At 40.7% G+C, this 22,943-nt stretch overlaps 1 protein-coding gene across 1 annotated transcript in view; it reads right to left on the bottom strand.

Annotated features, from left to right (window-relative positions):
- Positions 1–22,943, bottom strand: part of LOC115376252 (neural-cadherin) — a 376,719-nt gene that overhangs the window by 181,739 nt on the left and 172,037 nt on the right. The window contains exons 8-12 of the mRNA XM_030075748.1: positions 9,856–10,028; positions 5,163–5,331; positions 3,324–3,494; positions 2,816–2,988; positions 1,141–1,308 (exon numbers count right to left, since the gene is read on the bottom strand). Of these exons, the coding sequence (XP_029931608.1) occupies positions 1,141–1,308; positions 2,816–2,988; positions 3,324–3,494; positions 5,163–5,331; positions 9,856–10,028 (854 nt within the window). The remainder of the gene's footprint in view (positions 1–1,140; positions 1,309–2,815; positions 2,989–3,323; positions 3,495–5,162; positions 5,332–9,855; positions 10,029–22,943) is intronic.

Here is a 22,943-nt window from a genome sequence, read left to right as displayed (position 1 = left end):
CTTGCATATGATGCAGCTCGCCTATGGGTGACCTAGCCGTATCTATTCAACCTACGGTGCAGAGCGACTACAGTAATGAGACACCCTATCAGGCGTGCAGAGTTAGCAAACGTTCCTGTGCGCTGATTTAAGCTGTAAAAGCCCCAAATTTACATGGTAGAGCTATTACAACCCACTGAGAGTCATTACATCTTCGCATAACAATCAAATCAACATTGATCTGCCACCTCGATTAACACACTGTGCTGTAGGGACCTCATTCTCTCTCTCTGTCTCTTTTTCTCCTCCTCTCTCTACGACACACACACACACAAACACACACTCACACACACACACTGTCTTTTCATTTCCATCTGATGCTCTGAAATATTCATTATCAACTTTAATGGACCTAATAGCTTCGAAGAGATCCTGTGGAAATTCTGTCGATTAATTTTCAATGTGTTAGTGGTATAAAAAAGTAAATGCCTATGAATAACCAACAGTGTCTGATTGGAAACATCCACATTGCAGATAAAAATGAAGCATCACTGCAGGAAATTATCCTCTGAACAGTGAAGCATTGATTGCATGTCTATGCGATCAATGCAAGTTTATGCCCTTACAATTTGTGTGCGTGTGTGTGCGTGTGTGTGTGTGTGTGTGTGTGTGCTTACATGTGTGTTTGAATCCAGGGGAGCTCTGGATACATGTGTAGATGTCTAACTCCACAATTCATTAAAGAACAGTCACATCAAATAGGCGTCGCCCATCATATTTAAATAAAAGACTGTGTTGACACAGTGGCAGAGTGACACTTCACTGCTAATACTGCCTTCATTTTAGTAGGTGAGCAATGTGTATGTGTACGTGTGTGTGTAGGGGGGTGTATTCCTGGGTGTTTGCATGTGTGTGTATGTATGTATACATCTGTGCATGTGCAATTAAACATAGCCATGTACAAAAAAGCGTGCATGAATGCCTTGATGCACAGGTGCTTGTGCATGCATTTGTGAGCACAGTGGTACACATACTGTTTTCATGTATGCGTGCAAGTGCACCCATGTGCGTTTTCTGCACAGCTGACTGCACCTATGTACGAGCACCATATTGTCTGCACCTGTTTTCTATTTGTGCTAGTCCACCCCTGCCCCATCTCACCACTATGGGTGTATCTCGGACGGTGTTTTCCGGTATGACCACATTGTAGCTGTCCTTTTCCCACTGTGGGGGCTGGTTCTTCACGTTGGTGATGGTGACAGCCAACTCTACTGAACTGCTGCGGTTCCCACCGTCTGTAGCCACAATTTCCCTGGTGATGTAGGTTCTCTGTGGGGAAAAAGTCCAATAAGACACCAGTGGAGGAGGTGGAAAAATCAAATCGAGAAGAGAAAGAAAATAAGAGAAGGGAAGAAAAATGAGAAGAGAAGAGAAGAGAAGATGTTTGCTGCTTAATTCTTACGTTGTGCATCAGTCTTTGGTGTTGCACTAAAACAGAGTGACTTACACTAACATTCTCGATTCCCTAAAGCTGTACTGAGCACCCGGGTCCAAAGAACAAAGTTTTGGGCTTGAGGTTACCCAAGGTAGGAGAATGGAAACAGACTGTAATGACATCATTATGTTCACTTTCTGATGAAGTCATTTTGACTTTGACTCACCATCTCTAATACTGCGTTGGCAGAGAAAGAAACAGACAAGTAGCTGGGTGAACCGCGTCTCAACTCCCTGGGTGAAGTTATTGTTTGTAACTGTTCTTCGAAAGCCTACAGCACCTTTTATTTCAAGATGAAGTTTTCTTTCACAATTTGTTGGACTTTTGCAGTTTTACAATTCAGTCTTTGCTCTTGCCAGAGCAGGAAAATAAGCCTTCCTGTTGGTGAGGGTTAAAACAAAATAGTGTAGGCAGAGCTTGCCGGTTTAGTATTTTTCATGCAAGTGCGCTCATTACTGGAAGAAAAATATTCTGTTTCTTGCAAACTTGGATATGTTCTAGTATGCCACTCTCACGTAGAGTCACTGGGAAGTTGCCAAGTGTTACTGTTAGATGCACGGTGCTGAGGATCCAGACATTCATTGCTGTTGGCATTGGTATATGGTGAGTGTTGCTTTTTTAGGCTTTCATCACAGTGGTGCTGAACCGAAGCGTGGACTCCTGTTTTGTGCACACTGGGCGGCAATCCCTTCTATTGCCTGTTCAACGTTCCCACCAAGATTGTTTTCTTTGCTTGCAGCATCTGGGTGAGGGGCAGTGAAGTGAAAAAATTGTCAGCAGCCATATTTCTCCTGATGCCAAGGAAGAGCTCCACAAAGGCCATGATAACATACTCAGGCTGCCTTGGCATTGCAGGCCTCTGGTCCTCTGCTGTAATAATCTGCAATAAACTACTTCCATCCAAATGGACTTTGCCTCGCTGGCCATGTCTTAGTAGCAAATCACAGTTTATCTATCTTCAGTCCTTGCCATCAAAACTAAGTTACCAAACAATGCCACTGGACTGTTATTATTAGCATTTTTAGCGTGTAGGACAGGCATATCATGTTTACTGTTTTATCACATTTTTTTCCAAAGAGATAAAATAGTAACCAAAAGTTTTCAATAGACAGATGTTATGTATCACTAAGAGCCTCTGTGACAGCACTGCCCAGTATGCTGCAAAACCTCGATGTCAGCACCTCAGCACAAACTCTGAAGTGTAGTAAACTTGTTGTACAAGGTGTAGGCTTTGGTCTCAGGGCAATCACACATCAAACTGAAAGTCTGCCCCAAGTCTGGCCACTTCTAGGTTTGCCTCTATATATGTGTGTGTATGTGTGTGTGTGTGTGTGTAGGTACCTGAGAGATGGGCTGGTTGACATACACCCAGCCAGTCAGTGGGTTGACCCTGAGGTACTCGGGCTGTTCATTGGACATAGAGTAGGCGATGGCTGCGTTGGTGCCAAAGTCATCGTCGTGAGCGGCAACCCGCAAGAAACTAGTGCCGATCATGGTGTCCTCACGTAGGAAGTCTGTGGGAGGAGCGGAGAGGAGAATGTGCAAGTGTATTCTTTATGCTTTAGGTGAATTGACGTTTCTGTGAACCCTGGTGTCTGTTTATGAAAAAAAAAAATAGATTTGGTTTTCTTCAACCCTGGGCGTATTGGTTACAATACAAATGTACATATCACAACCTTCCAATTGGCTTTAATCAAAAGACACAGGTTGGTTTGGGGAGCTCTGTTTTGTTGTTGCCATCAGTACCTCGGTTTGCTCTGAAGTGCTCTGAAGATAATCTTTAAAAATACACACAGCGAAATTATCCTTTTAGACTGTATTTATACTACTGTGTGTGTTTAACACTTACACTCATATCGGAGGTTCTCAAACTTGGGACTGTTGTCGTTCTGGTCCAGGATGAGGATGTTGAGCTGACAGATGCCAATCAGCGGGTCAGCTGCCTGGTCGGTGGCGGTCACCGTCACCGCGTACTCCCGCTGGCGCTCACGATCAAATTTCCTGGCTGTCACAATCACACCTGGACACACCGAGAAAGAGAAGTTAATCAAGCTGAGTGGAGTGATACCAAACTCTGCTTGGTCTAGGGCACCTAAAGCATCCTGCTCTACCAATACAACGATTTTCACTGTTCCCTTAGAGATAAGCACTCAGCAGGAGAGGAAAGAGGCCACGGATAAAGAGACACATTTTTTTTTCCCCTAAACTAGCACCTAATAGACTGAAAACAATGATTTCAGAGATCATATTTAGAGTATGACCACGTATCACACGTACAGATGTTTAAAGCATGTTGTGCAGTAACATTTAGCGGCATGTTTTTTGTGAGCATGAAATCTAAATCTTTGTCTCGACCCAGGACTTTTTTTAAAACACAAACATGACCCAGACTCATAATGTTTTGCACCGGAAAGTGTCTCATATCATGCAGGAGTTTTCAAGCTCTCTGCTGCAGTCGTTGGCCTTTCAATTGTGGCTGCTAATGGATTCTCCACAGAGCTTTCCAGACACCAAAGACTCTTTGTATGGTGGGATTTGGCTATAATAGTTCCTGAGGGGGAAAAAAAATAATAATAAAATTTAAAAAAAAAAAAAAAAAAATCCCCCTTGCTGTCTGTATCCAGAATGCTACCTTACCTAACAGTGTTGCCAACCATAATTGCCAACATTAATTAATTCAGATTCATCCTAGTGTCCTTGCAAACGTATAATCACATGTTAAACATTAAATGCACCTTGTTCAGTTTTATCAAGGTGCAATATATAGCGTATAGTTACTGAAAAAGAATTAGATTAAAATGGACACTTTAACATTACAGATCTAGTGATGGCAATTTTTTTGCTGCCCATGAAAGAGAATATGTTTACAAAACTGCGAGTAGACTGGGAGTGTGTGCAACAGTGATGCTGAATTATTAGTGTTGATGCCTAGCAATTAATAAGAACCGTGCGTTCGTTTAGTCCTGAGTGACACTTTTCGAGGCACATCACTTTGTTGCATTAAAGTAAGGAAACGGTCCCACAGGGATGCTAGGTGGCATAATACGCATACCGTACGAGCACATAAGCACCGGCACACTTGTTTACTTCTGCTCGCCTTTGCAAAGATGAAAGCGTATTGCTTATTGATACAGCTCGGTAACAGCAGATAATCAGGTTTAACTTCTTTGTAATATCTGTGAATGAACTTGAGACTTTTTTGTAAACACAAAACTTCAAACAACACAACAAAAAGGTACGGCTGGATTACAAATGGCAGGATTTTTTTTTTTTTTTTCTGAAGTTACGATGTTAAAGGTCTTTAGATGTTTTTGAAACCGCTGTGATTTCTGGGGGCAGTGTTTTTCTGTCTTCCCTCAGCTCACTCACTCACACAATGTCTGCAGTTATATTATTATTATTATTATTATTTTTTATCTCAGCGGTGAATGCACATTTATGCCTCATTCTAACTGGCGTTTTGAAGGTCACAAAAAGTCTTAGCATGAACTTGATGAAGTTAGCAGATGCCCTGCAAGTCTTGTAGAGCTGCATCGAGGATGATGCACACGCTAAAACGCTAGAGGGAACTGAGAATGCATACTATCAGAATTCCCATTGGATTCCCGATAAATGTGTGCGTGCCTTCGTGTGTGCATGTGTGTGTGTGTGTGCGCTTGCACTTTTCTGTGTGTGTGTGTTGCAGTACCAGTGTCGGGGTGTATGCTGAAGGCGGGCACAGTGGAGTCTTTGTGCATGAAGCCGTATGTGACCTTGCCATTGGAGCCCTCGTCAGCGTCCATGGCGTGGACTTGGAGAACAAACGTCCCCGCTGGCTGGTTCTCCAAGACCGATGTTCTCTCTCGGTACTGCTGACACTGAGGAGGGAGAGACCGAGGGTAGGGGAGACAGGTGGGAGGAACAGAGGGGATCACAGTAAAGTAAGTATGCAGAAACTTGGATCAGTACCTTCAATGGCAACCCATACGTAAGAACATGTGGGAGGTGGAAGGTTGTTAATGTATTTAAAGCAGACAGAAAATTTATTCACTGGAAGGACAACAAGAGTAATTCTGAGACACAATATTCGGAGAGAAGGAAAAAGAAAGCAGGCTGACTGTGTCCACCACCTTTTGCTCAAATAAATAGCTGCTTGGGGAAGTTCTAGTTATGTCTTGTTTATTTATTTATTTTTTTTCCCCCCACAATTGTGGGTATACTAAAAGCAATTCGAATTGTGGTGCTGTTCTGATGAAATATGTGCTCTTTGCAAAATGTTTTGACCATTTTAAACTTGGAAATTTGGCACTTCCAAGAAATGAAGGCCAGTGTGTAAGCCCCCAGCGGCTTACGAGGCAATTGCTGTGCTTCCATTTCGAGCATCAAGCTGATGTTGAGTTAAATGTTACAAATAATAAAAGGTGAATTAGGAGCATTTTCCATCAGCTTGGTTGAAGCAAATAAATATTCTTCATGAAAAAAACATTCAGTAGATGGATGGAAAGCCTCTCAAGGACTCATTAGTTCCATGCAAGTTGTTATTTATTTATTTTTTTTTCTACATTGACAGCGTAAGTTAAGTTTCCTGAAGACAAAAAAAAGTAGATTTCATGTACCGACTATTAAGGCCATGAAATTACAGCAGAAGCCCTACACAAAGGAGGGACAACACCATTAACAGTGACATTTCCGGGAGGTCATAGTGGATGGATTTTTAAAATTTTTTTACAGTCAAAATGTCATTATTTGTGTGACAAATGTATTTACTTTGCTATTTATTCACTGTATTCTCCGAAAAAAAATTATGCCTCATGTATGGGTTGAAACTTTTGTGATACTGGCAAAATTTTTCGGATCCTTTTCCTGTCTAATATTCAGCATTATCCGTTTGGAAATGCTTAGATGCTTAGAACCCAGCGGATACCAACCTAAACACCCACAATAGAGAGCTGGTACCTGCAATGCCTACGTGGAGCGTCTACCTTCCACCTGACATAAGTTCATGTTTACAACCTCGGCTTGGACACGGTCCAAGGTCTGGGGAGGCTCGGCGGACGATTCAAGACACAAAGCTGTTCCTAAGTTAGTTATTTTCCAGCATTTCGGAGCCAATGCAACAATGAAAATGTCGAGATTCTCCGAGGCAAAAATGCACAGTCTCGTTCAAAATAAATGTAGTGGAGCGTAGGTGTAGTGCAGACATCTTTTACACCCCGAGCCAACACTACATGGACGCAACTTACACACTGCACCTAAATCAAAGACATTACGTCGGTGAATCACCTACACTATGCGTCTAATGCCTCCGCGGCCATTGTAAGACTATGCAAATACTTGTCATAATCTCAGAGGTTTATTCAGAGCTTACAGGTCTTTGTGCAATGCTAGGTAGGCGTTTCAGGTACTGTTTCTCAAGAATATTGTCTCTCACACAGCTTGTTACAGACACGCCAAGCTTTATTATCCTCATTTGAACATTGCCTGGGTCTCTCTCTCTCTCTCGCTCTCTCGCTCTCTATCCTAATTTCCCTCTCGTCTCTCATCTTTCTCTCAATTTCTGTCTCCGTCATCTCTTTCTCCGTCTTTTTTCTCTCCGTCTCATTGGAACGTTGATGCTGATGTGCCACAGACAGAGGAAGGGAAGGAATCCACCGGCGCCGCTCTTTGATGCTTTCCTTTGACATCTAATTAATGACAAGGGAACTCATTTTTGTATCTGCTGCCCCTGTTAGCTCACTGCCTACCTCTTCCCTTTCTTCCTTCCTTCTTCCTCTCTCCTCCTCTGCCTTCCACTCCTCTACCCTGCACCACTGCTCTCCCTCTCCTCCTTTTCAGCCTTAACTAGTTTCCCTCCTAGCACTCACTTTCCTCATACCTTCCCTCCCACTGCAATCCTCGCCAACTTCGCTCTCTTTTGCGTCCTGTCTTTTCGGCTTTTTTACCTCTGTCTTTTGCCTTCCAGCAATTCCCCTTCCCTCCCTCCCGTTCCTCTCTATTTTTTCCCCTCTCTCCACTCATTTCCCACTGCTCCTCAGTGGCTGGCTGGGCTCATACTGCCAAGTTTAGTTTTTTTGTTTTTGTTTTTTTTTTTGTTTTTCTTTGCTTTTTTTTTGTTTGTTTTGTTTTCAGTTTTTCATATTTGGGTCCCTTAATGGGACCCCATAGTGAGTCTCTGTAAAAGTTTATGTGTGTGTTTGTTAGTGAGAGACAACCTGAGAGGCACAGTGAGCAGGAGAAAAAAGGTGTCATCTTGCAGCCCTGTCTTTACGAAGATCAAATGCCTTTTCAAGAACACAAAGATGAGGATGTCCTCAAAAATGAGAACATTTAGCTGGTGCTGAGTGTAGATTAGTGTAAGGGGTAAGACTAAGGTTATTTTGGGTCAGGACCTGAATTTTAAGTCCTCATGAAATTGACATTTGAAAAAAAAAAAAAAAAAAAAAAAAAAAAATCCCATGACTTTCACTTCCTGGAACACAATGTACCTTTAATGGTGACCTTATGCTGAAAAAGGAGGTATAAATAAAAATATCAAACAAGACAGCCTTTGGAGCAATCCTGCTTCCCCCATCAAATAAAACTACTTTTCACTCTAACTAGGATTTGAATCTGAATCCTGTTTCACATGATATATATGATGTCCAAAATTACAGTGACTCACCTTTGGTAACAATATAGAAACAAAACTGAAATGAGAGCAGGTTAAATGTTGAGGGCTGAGGCTTAAGAAACAAGGATATTCGGTGGATGCTCCATACAAAAATAGTAGTGCAAATCTGTTTTTGTGTGTGTGTGTGTGTGTGTGTGTGTGTGTGTGTGTGTTCTGATGCTGAGTGGTTCACAAATGTTTGCACCACTGAGAATATTCAGGACTTGGCTACATCAGAGACACCTCTGGGCCTCTCTCTCTCTCTCTCTCTCTCTCTCTCTCTCTCTCCCTCCCTCAACTTACTGACTTAGCCCTGAGCTTCAGAGAGACTACAGCATGGTATGGGACTGGGGCATCAAAACAAGATAAAAGGATAAAAGGCCCTCTCTGTTTCGATGTCCTACTGCTGGCTGCCAGCAGCACAAGCAGCAGAAGAGACAGGAAACAACAACTGACCGCGGACGTCCTGCTGAATGAGAAACCTCTACTCCTCTACTCTGCTTACTTTTTTCTTTCTTTAGTCCTTCTTTCTTTCTTTCTTTTCCCTTCTCCTTCCTCCTTTGTATTTTATTCTTTCAATCCTTTGTTCTTTCTCCGTCTTTGACTTGAAACACAAAAATAAAAAGTTTTACTTGACAATTTTTGTCTTCTTGTTTTCATCTTCCATCTTTTTTCCTTGCCTTTTCTCTATTTTCTTTTGATTTCATTTGTTTTTTTTACTTCTTCTTATCTTCATTTATATATTTTTTTCCCATTTTTTGCTTCCTTTGTTCTTTAATTTTTTTTTTTTATTTTGTATTCTTTCAGTCCCATTTTGGCTCCAACAGAGAAGGAAAAATGCCTTGTTTGTCCATTGTGAGTGGCAACTCGCCAGCAGAAAGAAAAGAATGAAACACAGACTTGGAGCACGAAGCCAGTAGGAGAGTCCTCAGAGAAACAATTGAGCACACAGAGCACATGAAACACTGTGAACCAGAGCCCCTTCTCCCGCTCTTCTGCTCTTTCATTTTTTTTGTCTGTCTCTCATCTCTCCTCACATCCCTCCTGTCTGTCCCTCCCAACAGGTGAAGCCGAAGGGAAACACTTGGCGTTTGCTTTCCCTCAGGAGCGAGTGAGCGAGGTTTACTCAGCAAGCCTCGCTCGTAATCTCGCCTCGCAATACCTCGAGGGGGCCTTGAAAAGTCACCTCATTTAAAATTGAGACATGGGCAGAAAAAAGCAGGTGGAGGCAGAACGCTACGAGAGTGGGACGGCCGGGATTTCTCCCACATCTCTCAAAGCTTTAATTAAAAGACCAAGATGATGTAGGGAGTAGAGACGGGGTCGAGCCGGCTAATCGCTCCTCCAGAGAGGAGAGATAGAGGCTAATAAATAGAGGAGATAGAGAGACAGAGGGAGGCGGGGAGAGGAGTTAAAGAGCAGAGTTGGGTGGGATACACAGAAGTAGGAGAAGAGATTGTGAGAAAAAGGAGAGCGGGAAAAGAACAGAATGAGAGTGAGAAGTAGCTGGGGAGGCAGTAAGGGAAATAAGGAGATAAGCCATTGAGATATACTGGGAGAAGAGAAAGAGGGGCAAAAAAGCAAGCAGGCAAGCAGGATTGTGTGGCGAGGGGGATAGCAGATGCTTATCCAACACCTTTATTGCTTTTTTACACAGGCGGATAATGAGCAAGACTAAATGAGGTTTAATGATAGTGTGTGTGTGTGTGTATGTGTGTGTGTGTGTGTGTGTGTGTGTGCTCATGTGTCTCACCTTCTCAAAGACAGGTTTGTTATTATTTACATCATCCACTCCTACTATGACCTGGGCTGTGGATGACAAGGCCTGCGGTCCACCTGAAGCGTTGTCGTCTGTCGCGGTGATGTTCAGGACGTACTCAACCCCTTGGAGGCGAGGAGGCGGGCTGGAGCGCAGACGGATCAGACCTGTAACCAATCAGAGCAGCAGCAGTATTATTTCCTGTTGGTGATGAAATTCTGAGGAATGAGTACCTGCGTGGACATCAGAGGTTAAAACACACGCCACCGGCCACTGGTGACTTCTGAAAGAATGCATTGCCGCTGTCATGTTTTTAGGTTTACCTCCAAAAGAGGATTACATGCTCCTCTGTGGGTTGAGTAAATTCTACAGCGCCTGGGTATCTGAACCCACTCTCAAACTCCATATGAAAAATGCATGTCATTCAATCTAAATACAAATCAGCTTTTCTTAGCTCCCAAAAGCCAAGATTTTGGAGATACAAGGTTTTTATTGGCATCAATAAGTTGAATTATTTTAGTGATCTATTTGTCTTTGATGCTTAAAGACAAAAAGAAGTGGCAAAACAGAACTATTTGTGGTTTTTGGTGATGTTTTTAGTTTTAACTCCAGTTACAGGATTACATGCTCCTTTGTGGGTTGGGGAAATTCTACAATGCATGGTTTCTGAAAGCCTTTCAGAGCAAACAAGACTAAGTCAAAACCTAGTAGATGGCTGGACTGTGTATAGTCAATGTGTGAAATTGTGGCCAGCTTGTTACAGGGATAGTCATACGCCATTGTTAGCGTGCAATAAATTTGGAAAGAGCTGCAGTCAGTGGATAGACAAAATGGTCTGGCCAGTGAATTCAGAAGTCCTCTATCCAAGAGGAGCAAGATATTCTGTTCTTAACGTGATAAATTTGGAATGGGCTGCAGTTGATACAAAACGATTCATTTTGAAAGGGCAATGGCCAACAGGGAACCTCCAGCACTCGGCCAAACAATGGTGTAACTTCATCGCTCAGTCAGTGACTCAGTGATGGACATCAGTGTTTGTGGGGCTCGCCCACTGCTGCAGGCCACACAAAAATGCACGGTGCATGGTCTGAAAAGAAATCTGCTTTTCTTCATTCCTGAAAAGCCAAGCTTTTGGAGAGGCAAGTTTTTCACTTGCTCAGTAGCAATTAAGTTTAATTATACTACTTACTTACATGTTTTAAAAATCTACTTGTACTTGTTAATTAAAAGTTTAGTGTTAATCACCATTTACAAGATGAAAAGGTACTGTGATATCTTTTATATTACTCATACTTGTATATACTTCCCATTTCTCAATCAAGGTCATTTTAACATTCATGTTTACTGTCCTACTCAGAAACCTGCAAAATAGTTAATTTATCATTTTTTTTGCATTCATTTATTATTATAGATCAAAAATCGAAATCAAAATTGTAATCTTCAGTCTGTCTCACCTTTCATTTAGTGCTGTCTCCTGGTTTTACCTTACATAACACTGAGACTAAGCATACCTGTCTGTCTGACCACAAAGCTTTTTCCTAACACCTCCCCAACCAGCTTTTTTGACAGCTGTCTAGCCACAAACTGCTGCAAAATGCCATCATATAAAGAGGAGCTGGAGCTGGAGTAATACCTGCCAGACTTTCCTTGACACTGTTGCTCCCTGTAAGGCAGAGAAGTCAAACACAAAAGTATTGCTATGGCTCAGTGAGAACACGCAGACCATTAAAGAAAAAGAGTGATAGCGTACAGTGTAAATGAAGGCCATACAGGTTACAAGTCTTTGATGATATTTCAAAAGACTTTTTCTACAGTGATCACATTTCCAACAATTGGTATAACCCCCTGGTCTCGTTCAGAGAATAACAACTCTGTCATCAGCCAATTCAGTCACAGTACTGAGGCAAGCACACACACACACACACACACACACACACACACACACACACAGAAAGGACTGAACACATGAGACTGCATTGTACTGATAATCAATGGTCACTTTCTCTCTCCCCTCTGTTCTTAAACAAGCAGTGGTTCAACCCCGCCTTAAAAAAAAAAAAAAAAAAAATCAGTGAAACTAACTCCCAAGCCTCTGCTTTTATTTAATGTTTTAAAGGATGTTGCTTCCACTCAACTACAAGCCAAATTATTTCAAAAAGTCAAAAAGTTTTGACAATTTTCCCATATGGCTTTATCGCAATGTAAACCACACAGACTGCCATCATTTAAGTAACCAATGACCCTATTTGAGAGGTAAATTCATGTTGAACTTCAGTTTTAATCCTTTTAGATCTTAGTGCAGCCTTTGACGCAGTAGACCATGCATTTTTAATTGACTGCTTCACTGGGTTGGCATCAAGAGCACAGCTCTCACAGAAATTGGTTCATCTCATACCTTTCAGAAAAATCTCTCTGTCACGACACTGTAGGAAAGCAATCTACTTCTTCAACACGCATTGTATGTGGAGCTCCTCAAAGTTCAATTTTAGGCCCCTCCTTTTTTAATTTTTACATTTACATTTTATAGTAGTATGATCACTCCAAGTGGTATACTGCAAAACACACACACACACACACACACACATATATTGTCAAATGTGACAACCGCCATCCTGTCGCTATGCCATTTGTACGTGGTGGTGTGTTGGTTTGTAGTTATCTTGTTGAATGGTTGCTGTGGTACACAGAATGGTTACTAGGACACTGGCAGGTGGTTACTATGGTGTTTCAGATGGTTGCTGGGTGGTTGCTATGATCTTTGGAGTGGTTGCTATGGTGTTTGTAGGCATTGGTCGGTGGTCGCTACAGTCTTTGGAGTGGTTGCTATGGTGTTTGTAGGCAGTTGCTACGGCGCTGTGGGTGGTTACTAGACTGTTGCTAGGCAGTTGCTATGGTCTTCCTGATGGTTACCAAGGCATTGCTAGGTGGTTGCTCTGGTGTTCTAGATGGTTGCTAGGGCATTGTTAGGCATCTGCTATGGTGTTCCTGATGATTGCTAAGGCATTGCAAGGCTGTTGCTATGGTGTCTGGGGGGTTTGCTATTCGGTTACTCTCTTTTGGGTAGTTGCTAGGACATTACTATTACCATTGATATGGTGTTCTTTCGGGTTGCTGAGGTGCTGGTCGGCAGTTGCTATGGTGTATGGAGGTGTTGCTATGCGGTTGCTATGGTGTTCTGGGTAGGGCATTGCTAGGTGGTTCCTATGGTATTGCTGATGGTTGGTAAGGCTTTACTAGGTGGTCGCTATGGTGTTATGGATGGTTGCCAAGGCATTGCTCGGTGGTTGCGATGGTGTTCCTGATGGGTGCTAAGGTAATTAAGATTTTCCATCTCAAACACAGATAAACACATTTATTAAAGTTTTATATTTTAAAAGTTATGCCCCTACTTCTGACATAATGCAAGCATTTAATTTAAAAATTAGCAACAGATTACTATAACAAAGACAGAAGTTACAATACATGGTAAAATGCTAAAGAGAGCAGTTCTTTTGGTCTGAGTTCATCAGTTGGCATTTGAGGCAGAGAACACAAGCCTTATTATGTTACTGCCCCCCACACCCGCCACCCCCCCACCCCCACCCCAACCACACACACACACACACACACACACACACACACACACACACACACACACACACACGTTTTTTTCAGATGAGGTGGGTAGATGAAGGCTCAAAATCCAGAAGGGGCTCAAAATCCAGTAATTACCCCGCACTCACCAAAGATAGGCTTAAGGCTCAAATTTTAGAAGTATCACAAACCTTTGGCTGGTTTGTACCTATGCTGGATAAGGATAATATTTCTGCTTCAGATGCAAAAACAGTTAACTACAAAGAGCTGCAAAGGCATCTGAAAGCTGTTCACCATATTAAAAGTGCTTCCACATACTTTCAGTGCCGCCAGGATGATTGTTGCAGGACTTTTACATACCTCCTTTCTTTTAAAAAACACATTTTCCAAAGCAACTTGCTGAAAATGAAGTTTGATGAAGAAAGTCTTAAGACAGAGTCAACTTCTGGCCATCTTCTTGAACAAATTTAAGGTTAACCCATTTCGGACGGTTCTTTGAAGATTTGGCACTTCAGATGACCAGTCATACTTTACAACACTCTTCTTTAGTTCTGTATTTTTGGCAGCTCTTTACAGTACAAGTCAGGTGATGTTAAGACTTGTAGAACTGATGCATTGTTGAAGAGTTGGAGGACATGGATGTCAATGGAATTGATGTTCACACCCTAAAACATCATGAAAAAGTCAGAATCTAGTTTGCTCAAACATATGGTGATAACTTTGGCCTTAATAGCATCCTGGAATACACAGAGTGTCTCAGGAAGCAGAGAATCAGTGGAGCCACATACATAAAGCAGCTTTGCAAACACATATAAAAGAAGATGCATCATTATTATGAAACGCAGAAAATAGATGGATCCAGCAATCAAAAATGCTTTTGAAACTATCTTGAAAAGGGAGAGTGTCCTTAATCAGCTCCATCTTTATCATGTAGTGCAACATTTAGCACCATACATAATGCATGACATTCTGGAAGGGGTGGGGGGGATATGAGACAAAACTTGCCCTGAATCCTCTCACTGAAAAAGTCATCACTCTTGATCAAGTGATCAACCGTCTCATAAGCTTTGATCACGGATTCTCCGATTCTCACAACAAACGTCAAGCACTTCAAAAGCAAAAGTTGAAGAATCCTGATGGGGCTATAAAGCAGACTGCATCCCTGATGTGGTGTCTCACGCAGTATTTCCCTCTGATGCTAGGGGAATTGATCCCAGAGGGCAATGCCTGTTGGGAGTTATTGTTGTGATCTTTTATGGAGTTGATATTCTTGCTCTCCCATACAACAGCAACTACAATCTACTTGAGAATCACTGTAACCTTTTTCTAGAGCTTTATTTGAGTCTTAAGCTTCATGAACTCTTCTGAACTGTTTTACGAACCACATGTTGCTCTGGTGCAACTTGATGTCTGGCTCACTTTTTACCCAAAATACAGACATTGGTCATGGGTATACCCTGTGTTCAATGTAGGTGAAATACACAACCCATTTCTTGCCAATTTAAAATGGCCCTGATTTTTTGCCTGATCAACTATTTGAACAGGATTTGTGCTTTTTTTTGTCTTTCTTAAAGTATTCTTTATTACATTCTTTGCCAAGTTAGAAAAAATAATGAGCTCCTTTCTTATAGTACTGTGCCTCATCTCATATTAGGCATACATCTCATCACTATGCAAAACTCAGGGTTCACTTAATTATCTCACTTTAACACAATTTCAAAGTGATCCTTAACTTCAAAACACTTCCACTAAGATGATGGCAGTAAAAGGTTTGCTGTATTAATTTTTGGTATGCCCTTTAAATGCTGTATTTAAAGATATCAATTATGAAGGTAGCTTTGTCTTTGTTGTCTTTCATTGTGAAGAACCAATTGCTCCTTTGTCTGCAATGCCGCTCACAGCGCGTGCCTTCCAATAGTTGGAATGGCTGGGGAATGCATCACTTGTCTTCCTGACGTACAACACTTCCCTTTAAGCTCCACTTCATTGCCTCTGTGTTTCTGCACTGGGTCTCAATCACCACTCGTTTCATGTGCTGCTCATATTTATGTGGAAAATGAAACCTTAACAAATTCTTACTTCATATTAATCAACCCCATAATTGTTTGAATCACTTCTTTATCTCTGAGAAACCTTTTGTCAAACAATTTCCTCTTGACAGCAGAGATACCTCTTGATTTATTCAGCTTTTCTTTCATCTTAACCTAATTTAGATCGTGATTTATGCAACAGCCTTGTAATACAAGGTACTACTGTAGTCCTTGTAGTCATGTCATCTATATATGTCCTGATTAGAAGAAAGCACAGCCTTCCCTTAAGTCTTCCCCGCCTTTCCCACCCATCCAAGCTGATGCCCTAATTCAGTGCCCACCAGATCTGTGCCTTGCCACCTGGGTCCCTCCTCTTCCTCTGTAAACAATACTTTTATTTTGTTGAAGCTAGCATGACATGTGTTTTACACAGCCTAGCAAAAATCATTTCAGAAAGCAAGACACGTACTTATGCACGCTACAGGGAAAAGACGTTTTGGCCAGTCTTGACGGTGATGGCTGCATCTCCCATCACCAGTGAAGAGCCATGGCTTGTATCAAACCTCACCAGATGGTTTGTAGAGTAGTAAGTACATTACACAAAAGCGACAAAGTTAAGTTTTGGGTTTGTGTGTTGTTTGGGTCACTGTTTGGTCATTCTGCTGGATGGCTTCTTTTGGCTTTGTTTTCATTTACTGAGCTTTTCAGGCAAATATTTGGTACAAACTATTGGACGTGGGATCCCATTAATTTTTTATCTTCTATTCTTTGCTCTTTTCCTTTCCCACAGAACTTCTCTTCCCTAAGAGACAATATCGTGAAAGGCTATGAAAGTGTGGCTGCAGTATTAGTCAAAGTGCTACCTTCAATGCAGAGAAAATGCCTTAATAATCCCTTACATTACCCAGGGTCTGTCCTGCATACTTTTTCATTTTGATTGCTCCAAATCAATGCTATATTAAACACTCTAAAAAATGCAAATGCAAACTTTTTTTTTTTTTTCTGCGGCCATGGCACAGCTAAAGCCAAAGCTGTTGCTCCTCAGCAGCCTTCCTGGAGGAATGCCTCAGAAGTCAAAAGGGGCAGGCAATTAGACTACACATTCAAGAGACAGCTGCAGCTGATGTCCAAGCAAGAAGTCCCTCCTGACCTGGAAAATTTCATTACTCACCCATCTCAGCTCAACTCTGAGCCTAAACTCTACACACCTCAAAATAAACAGCAATAACTCATCTGAACTAACTCAATTTAAACATCATAAGCCTTGATTGTGATTTGATATGAGCACATGCATGGGAAGGTTACTGCTCGCTTTGTGTAGCCCTCTGCTATTCAAAGCTCTGCATTATCTTTTTCACTCATTTATTCCAAGCCTATTTGGAGGGCTAATGGTTTGCTTTATTAAATAAATAAGTATACAGTAAGACAATTACCATGGGCCATGATTAAGCATGCATTTGGCTTTGAACTGACACTGATACAATTCAAATGAAAAGAAAAGGCCACTGGTCTGATAAAGGATATAACTAATTATGCATGCAATATAATTGTCACTCAGCCAAAAACAAAAATAGATTTGAAAATACCAAGGAATTTCTGTCTAGTAATTTCTTAAGAATTATATAGACTTACACTTGGCAACTACATAAACCTGCCCAACTACTCAGTTAAGAGCAACTGCTTTAAAGGGTAAGTACAGTAAAATGTCTTTGTCTTTGCTTTAATTAAAGTGACACAAATTTTGAATATACCTGAGCCTTGTCCATGTGCAGGACATAACCAGCTTTGCAACACTGATCAAAATGCAAGTATATTTTTCTCAAATATATTTTCCATTATGTCGTGGGACTTGTGGCATATGTGTATGATGAGCTCATTTTGAATCCATAAAATACATAATCCCATTATAGTTAGCCCTCAGTTGTAGGGTTTGATGCCTTGACAAATACAAAGGGGACAGGCGATAGGCTCAATGCCAATTTAAATTACCTTTATATATATGACAGTTTAAATATAGCATAATGCAAGGCATTCATGGTTTCCCACAGCACTTGAAAAGCACAGCCTTGTCAAAAGAACAACGTGCCCTGACTGCAAAACCTTTATTTTCAAAACCACATTGAACACCTCGATCATCTCAACATGGCAACTCCTGGACAAGGTGACACTACAAATGGAGAGCATATTATGTTGGGAGTGAGCATTAAATTGTGTGAGTAAAGTTGACTAAGTGTTACAACTTAAGATGATATTGAAGCATTGCCTGCCCTGATGGTATTTCACTCGGTAAGTAATTTTGTTAAGTAAGTCCATTAGCAATAAGCCAACTTTATTTCCCTGTAATGCAAATGGATGAGTTTATTTGTCCTTGCATAAAACACTGCAAAACATTAGACAGACAACAATAAATGTGTGTTATAGGAGAAAGAAAAAATAAACTGGCATGATGACAAATACATTGCTGATCAATGATGTATGCAATTGGCTGATGTGAGAATGTGCAATATTAACCAACCTGATTCCATTGTTTGTCCGACTCGTCGCACTGAATGCTGAGTAATCCCAAGTGATACTTTTGCAAGTGGCTAAATACCTCTTTCATATTTTCGTGGGCAGAGTCAGACATGCCTACTGAGAGGACCACGCAGATGGCAACATGGCTAAAGATCAACATTTGGCCACCTCAAGTAGCAGATTGCATGGGGGAGAGAGCCAAAGTGGATCAGAGACAGTGGGGCTGAAACCTTGTTGGAAACTGTTAATGAGTAGCCACATTTACTTGACACCCCAGGCATGGTGGGTGTTGAACTGTATGGTATGTCATCTCACATCCACGAGCCGATGATGAATTTTTTTGTCTCCATTCTGTCGATTGCCCAGGGTTTTTACATACTACACCCAGAGGCATCATCCAAACTCGCTGATAACTGGTTATCAGTTTACAGTGAGGAGATAACACAGCAGGCCCAAAGAAAGAAGTGTCCTGAATTTACATTGGTAAAGACATGGCTACGGAAGGCACAGAGCAGTATATTATTTTCCCTTTATTCTGTATTATCACAGCCATTTCCAAAAGTTAGTGTATAATGGAATATCTAATGTCTGCGCAAAGATCAGAAACATGAATAAAAATACATATCAAAATACAGAGCTTAATATCAGCCAAATGACAGAAGATTTCAGTTTTTAACAAGCTAATAATATGGTCCATGAGTTTCCTACTTTAATACTGAAGTGTTTTCATCCTTCTTCAGCTTCCAGTAAAAGTGTTTGTGTTTTTCTTTAAAACATGACAGATGACGTGACTCCTTACAGCATCCAAGCATGAAGCAACAAAGCAGAGTGCTCGTCCAACGATGCCAGCAGCCCAGAAGACTTTCACTGGCACGGAACCCGTAAATATAGATATAAAATGCTAAATTTATCAACTGTGAGGCATAGGTTAAATATATGATTATGTTTCAATAGTTCCTCTCGCTGTTGACTAATGAGTATTCAACAGGGCATTGTATAAAAACCACAGTAATGCCTACTGTAAGTATGTTGTGGTTATGAGAAACAGAAAGTGTGATTTTCATGCACTTTTGAATGGAAGTGCCATACATGTCTGCATTATTAGCAAAGTGTCTGAGAAATCAATTATACCGTTACAAATATGTGTGTGCGTGTATGTTTGTGTGCATGTGTGTGTGTGAGTGTGTGAGTGTGTGTGTGTGTGTGTGTGTGTGTGGGGGGGGTGTAATTCATTCACACAGTAGTAAACAAAAACTGATTGACTTTCTAATTTGTTTAAACATAAAATGGTGTACAGAAATCAATCTGGGCAATAATAACAAACACAGTGCAAACAGTTGTGATCGAGAACAGTGATAAATGTCAATACATACCAATTAGCTGATTCAGTGATTACAGCAGCTACAGATTAATCAACTGCTACAATTTAGCAGAAATCCATGTCTGATATTGTGAAACAGTTTATTTTCAATTTATAAGTTCCAGCAAACATGCCAGAACTCCAACAACGGCTCCAGATGGACTCTGGGGGACAATGTCACCTACACGCGGCGATCCTCTGTGAAAAACGGACAGGCTCTGGAGCGCAGGATGTTGCTTTGGGCAGCCGGTGTCTGTTTTGTGTTGTTTTATGTCTTTCATATGAATTGCCCCGAGCAACATTCAACTGTGTGGAGATTCTTCCAGTCATTTATAAACTAGCTATCAAAGAGTCCCTCCCAAAAATAATGGGAGACATCAATTTCAGCAGCGACTTTGCAGATGGTTTTGCTATGAGATGTAATTTTACATTTTTCCCAATAACCAATCTCCTAAAAATTACAACCAAACTGCATTCTTAATTAAGTCAAGGGGAAAACATATGTTGTCCCGGACTATTTTTGCTTCTGACGTATCACAAATACATTTCAAATTAACACATCTTGTTCCCATACAGCTAAATTGCACTCTCAATTACGCATCGTGGGAAGCCTATTTTTGTCATAGATTACGTTTGCTTCTGATGAATCACAATCACATTTCTGATTACTGTATCTTGTACATTGTGTCGGGTGGCATTGTAGACAGTTTTGTTACCTTTACCCACCAAAAGCACTTGGTTAAGGCTGGGGAAAGGTTAGGTTTAGGCATAAAAACACTTGGTTAAGGTTAGGTTTAGGTGTAAAAACCATTTGGTTATGATAAAGTAAAATATGTTACAATGCTTCACGCTCGATTCAAATTCGGGTCACTTGGGTGAAAGTTGTCTCTTTGACGCTACCACACCTTCCTCTAAGCGTGGGCTTAGACTAAGTGACATATGTTCATGTGACACATTACAATCAAATGTAATTCAATTACAAAATACACTCCCCCTTGAAACCTAGTCGAGACTGCAGTTTAGTTGTATGAGAACATAATTTTTGGGAGGCAGGGCTCCAATAAGTCCTGAACCATATGGCATGGCATCTTTGTTTTCTTTTCTCAGGTTAAATCTGCACAAGCCCATTAACAGTTTACATTTCACTCGTGATGCTTTTTGCAAACAGGACGTGATACATAATACCTAAATGCTTCATGCTATGTAAGCCAAATTACAGATGCAACAAGGCTCTTGTTTCGCCAGCCTCAAGCCAAATTTGAAACACTCACTTTTTAAATTAAATTTTGCCTACAAAGTTAGCTCAGTCCCCCACCTAATTTTCCACACAGTATATTTCAACAATCTCTGTATCAGATTTTTGATCCCTTTAGACGTCTGCCTGGGCCACACAGCAGAAGTTCACTGCAGTGACTAACAAACAGGGAGGAAGGCACATTTCCTTAATGATTACTTCAATTCAAGTTTCACACAGGCCTGCCTGTTTGCCGGAAGCCCCAAACTGTGTCAGATCGCATTAGGTCAAACTGAACAGCAACACAATCAGGATAAATTGGCACGTTTTCAAATGGCAACATGTCAGTCAACATTCCAGCTGTCACTTAACTGTTCTTTCTTTGAGATGCACAACTTTCCTATAACGATGAATTCTCACCGTTGATATATTCACACTGTCAAATCATTTGCCTCGCCGGCATTAACCATACTAATGGCTGCTTGCTGCTATATTTCAAACTAAATTTAACTTGTTAGAGGAAAGCTTCACCCTTAGGTGTGTACAGTTTAGATATCATTAACATGTGATACTTAATACAACACAGGAGTTCTTGGATTCCATGATTTTTTTGATGAAGTGTTTTAAATTAGTTTGTTGTTGTTGCTCCCACTGCCTCATCTACTTCTGGTTTAGTCATTGATTTCCTACAATTCCCAGAATACCTTTGGACAACCCCCAGAGAACCAGTGTAGACTTGCTCTAACACAAACTCCTATTATTTTTGACTGGAGTCCAGTAGTTCTCAAATAGGGGTATGCGTACCCTTAGGGGTATGCTGGAGCACTGCTGGGTGTACATGAGATTTTTTGTTAATGTTAATTTAAAAAATATATATCAGTCATGCATAATTCCTGAAATAAGAAGCCTATGCTACAATAAGTACAATTATGAAATGTAAATGAAAGGTTGATAAATCACATCCACATTTTATATTAAAGAAAATATCCTTAGTTGTTGTTGGTTGTTGTTTCAGATGCTGAAACAACCTCTTTATATCGTATTTTTCTTCTACCATTTTTTTTTGCTGTCTTTTTTTGCACAGGTCAGGGGGTACTTGACTGAAAAAAAGTCAAATGGGGGTACATTATTGAAAAAAGTTTGAGAACCACTGGTGTACACGGCAGAGACAAAATCAGCTTGATACTGGCTATTCTGTGGATATAAATTTTACTGAGGACTTAACTTCCACATGTCAAAAAGGCAAAATTAAAACAAAATGCTGTGGTGACGTGTTTCACAGTGCTTGTACATAAATGTTTTATGATTATTCTTAATATTGACTCCTTTTGTTCAGAAGCAGTTTATATATTTTAGAAACTGCATGTGCATTTTCTGCCCTTCCTTCTTTCCTTCCATTTTCCTTACATAAGAAAAAATAGGAAAATCCAGAAAAAAATGTTGAGGCAAATTAAAATAATGATAACCCAACAAAATGAAGCCATGCTGGGAGAGAACAAGCAATTTCTGTCGTTTATATGGTTACCCAGCTTGTTGGGTCATTCATGTAAACCAGCGGTGGTGGGTAAAAATAATAAATATTAAATAATAAATAATAAGTAACGTCTATGGGCTACGCAGAACCAGTGGGATGGTGAAGCATTCATCCCAATGTTTTTTTTTTTTTTCTTTTTATGTGTGGAGACAGGATTTGGTATTTGAAAGTAAACTTTACTGAAATTAAATAAAGCATGTAGTGCAAGACGACTCCCCCTTTGTGGGATGCTGCTAAGTCTCAGAGGAAGTCTCTCATGTTCAGATGTTAGGAATCAATTCTTTATTTCATGCAGCATGGGAGAAGCAACAAGATAGCTGGTTTTGTCTCAGAAGGCGGGCTCTCCTGAGACTCCGATTTTATACAGTAAAATAAACAAGTCTGAGGCCAAGTCTGAAGCCAGACATGCCTCACATGTTGCAAAACAACATTTCTTAAATTAATGTTCTTTCCTCTGACATTTCAAACTTCCTCTTTCCTATTAAGTTAAGTTTTGCTGAGACAGACGGCTATTAACTCGCACAAAGTCTGCGATTTCACAGTTTCCTGTTACTTAGGACGGAGACGTGTTTCACATTTCAGATAAACACATTTCTAAGCATATCTTTGTGTGAAAATAGATCCTATTGCATATTTATTTCCTACATTAATTTTTCCTATATTCTCGTGATGTAATGCAATATTTTCCCTGCACTCCCAATATTTCCCAAAGATATATGTTAAATTGTTTTCATCCTTTTCACACGGCGTCACAGTATCACAGCAAGTCCACCACACAAACAGAAACAGATAGTCCAGTTTGTTTGCCAGTACGAGTACAAAAGGCTGACATTGTTA

Source organism: Myripristis murdjan, chromosome 3 (assembly GCF_902150065.1).
Source record: "Myripristis murdjan chromosome 3, fMyrMur1.1, whole genome shotgun sequence".
NCBI classification, from domain to species: domain Eukaryota; kingdom Metazoa; phylum Chordata; class Actinopteri; order Holocentriformes; family Holocentridae; genus Myripristis; species Myripristis murdjan.
Note: the sequence above shows the minus strand (reverse complement) of the source record. Positions and strands in the feature narration are given on the sequence as shown.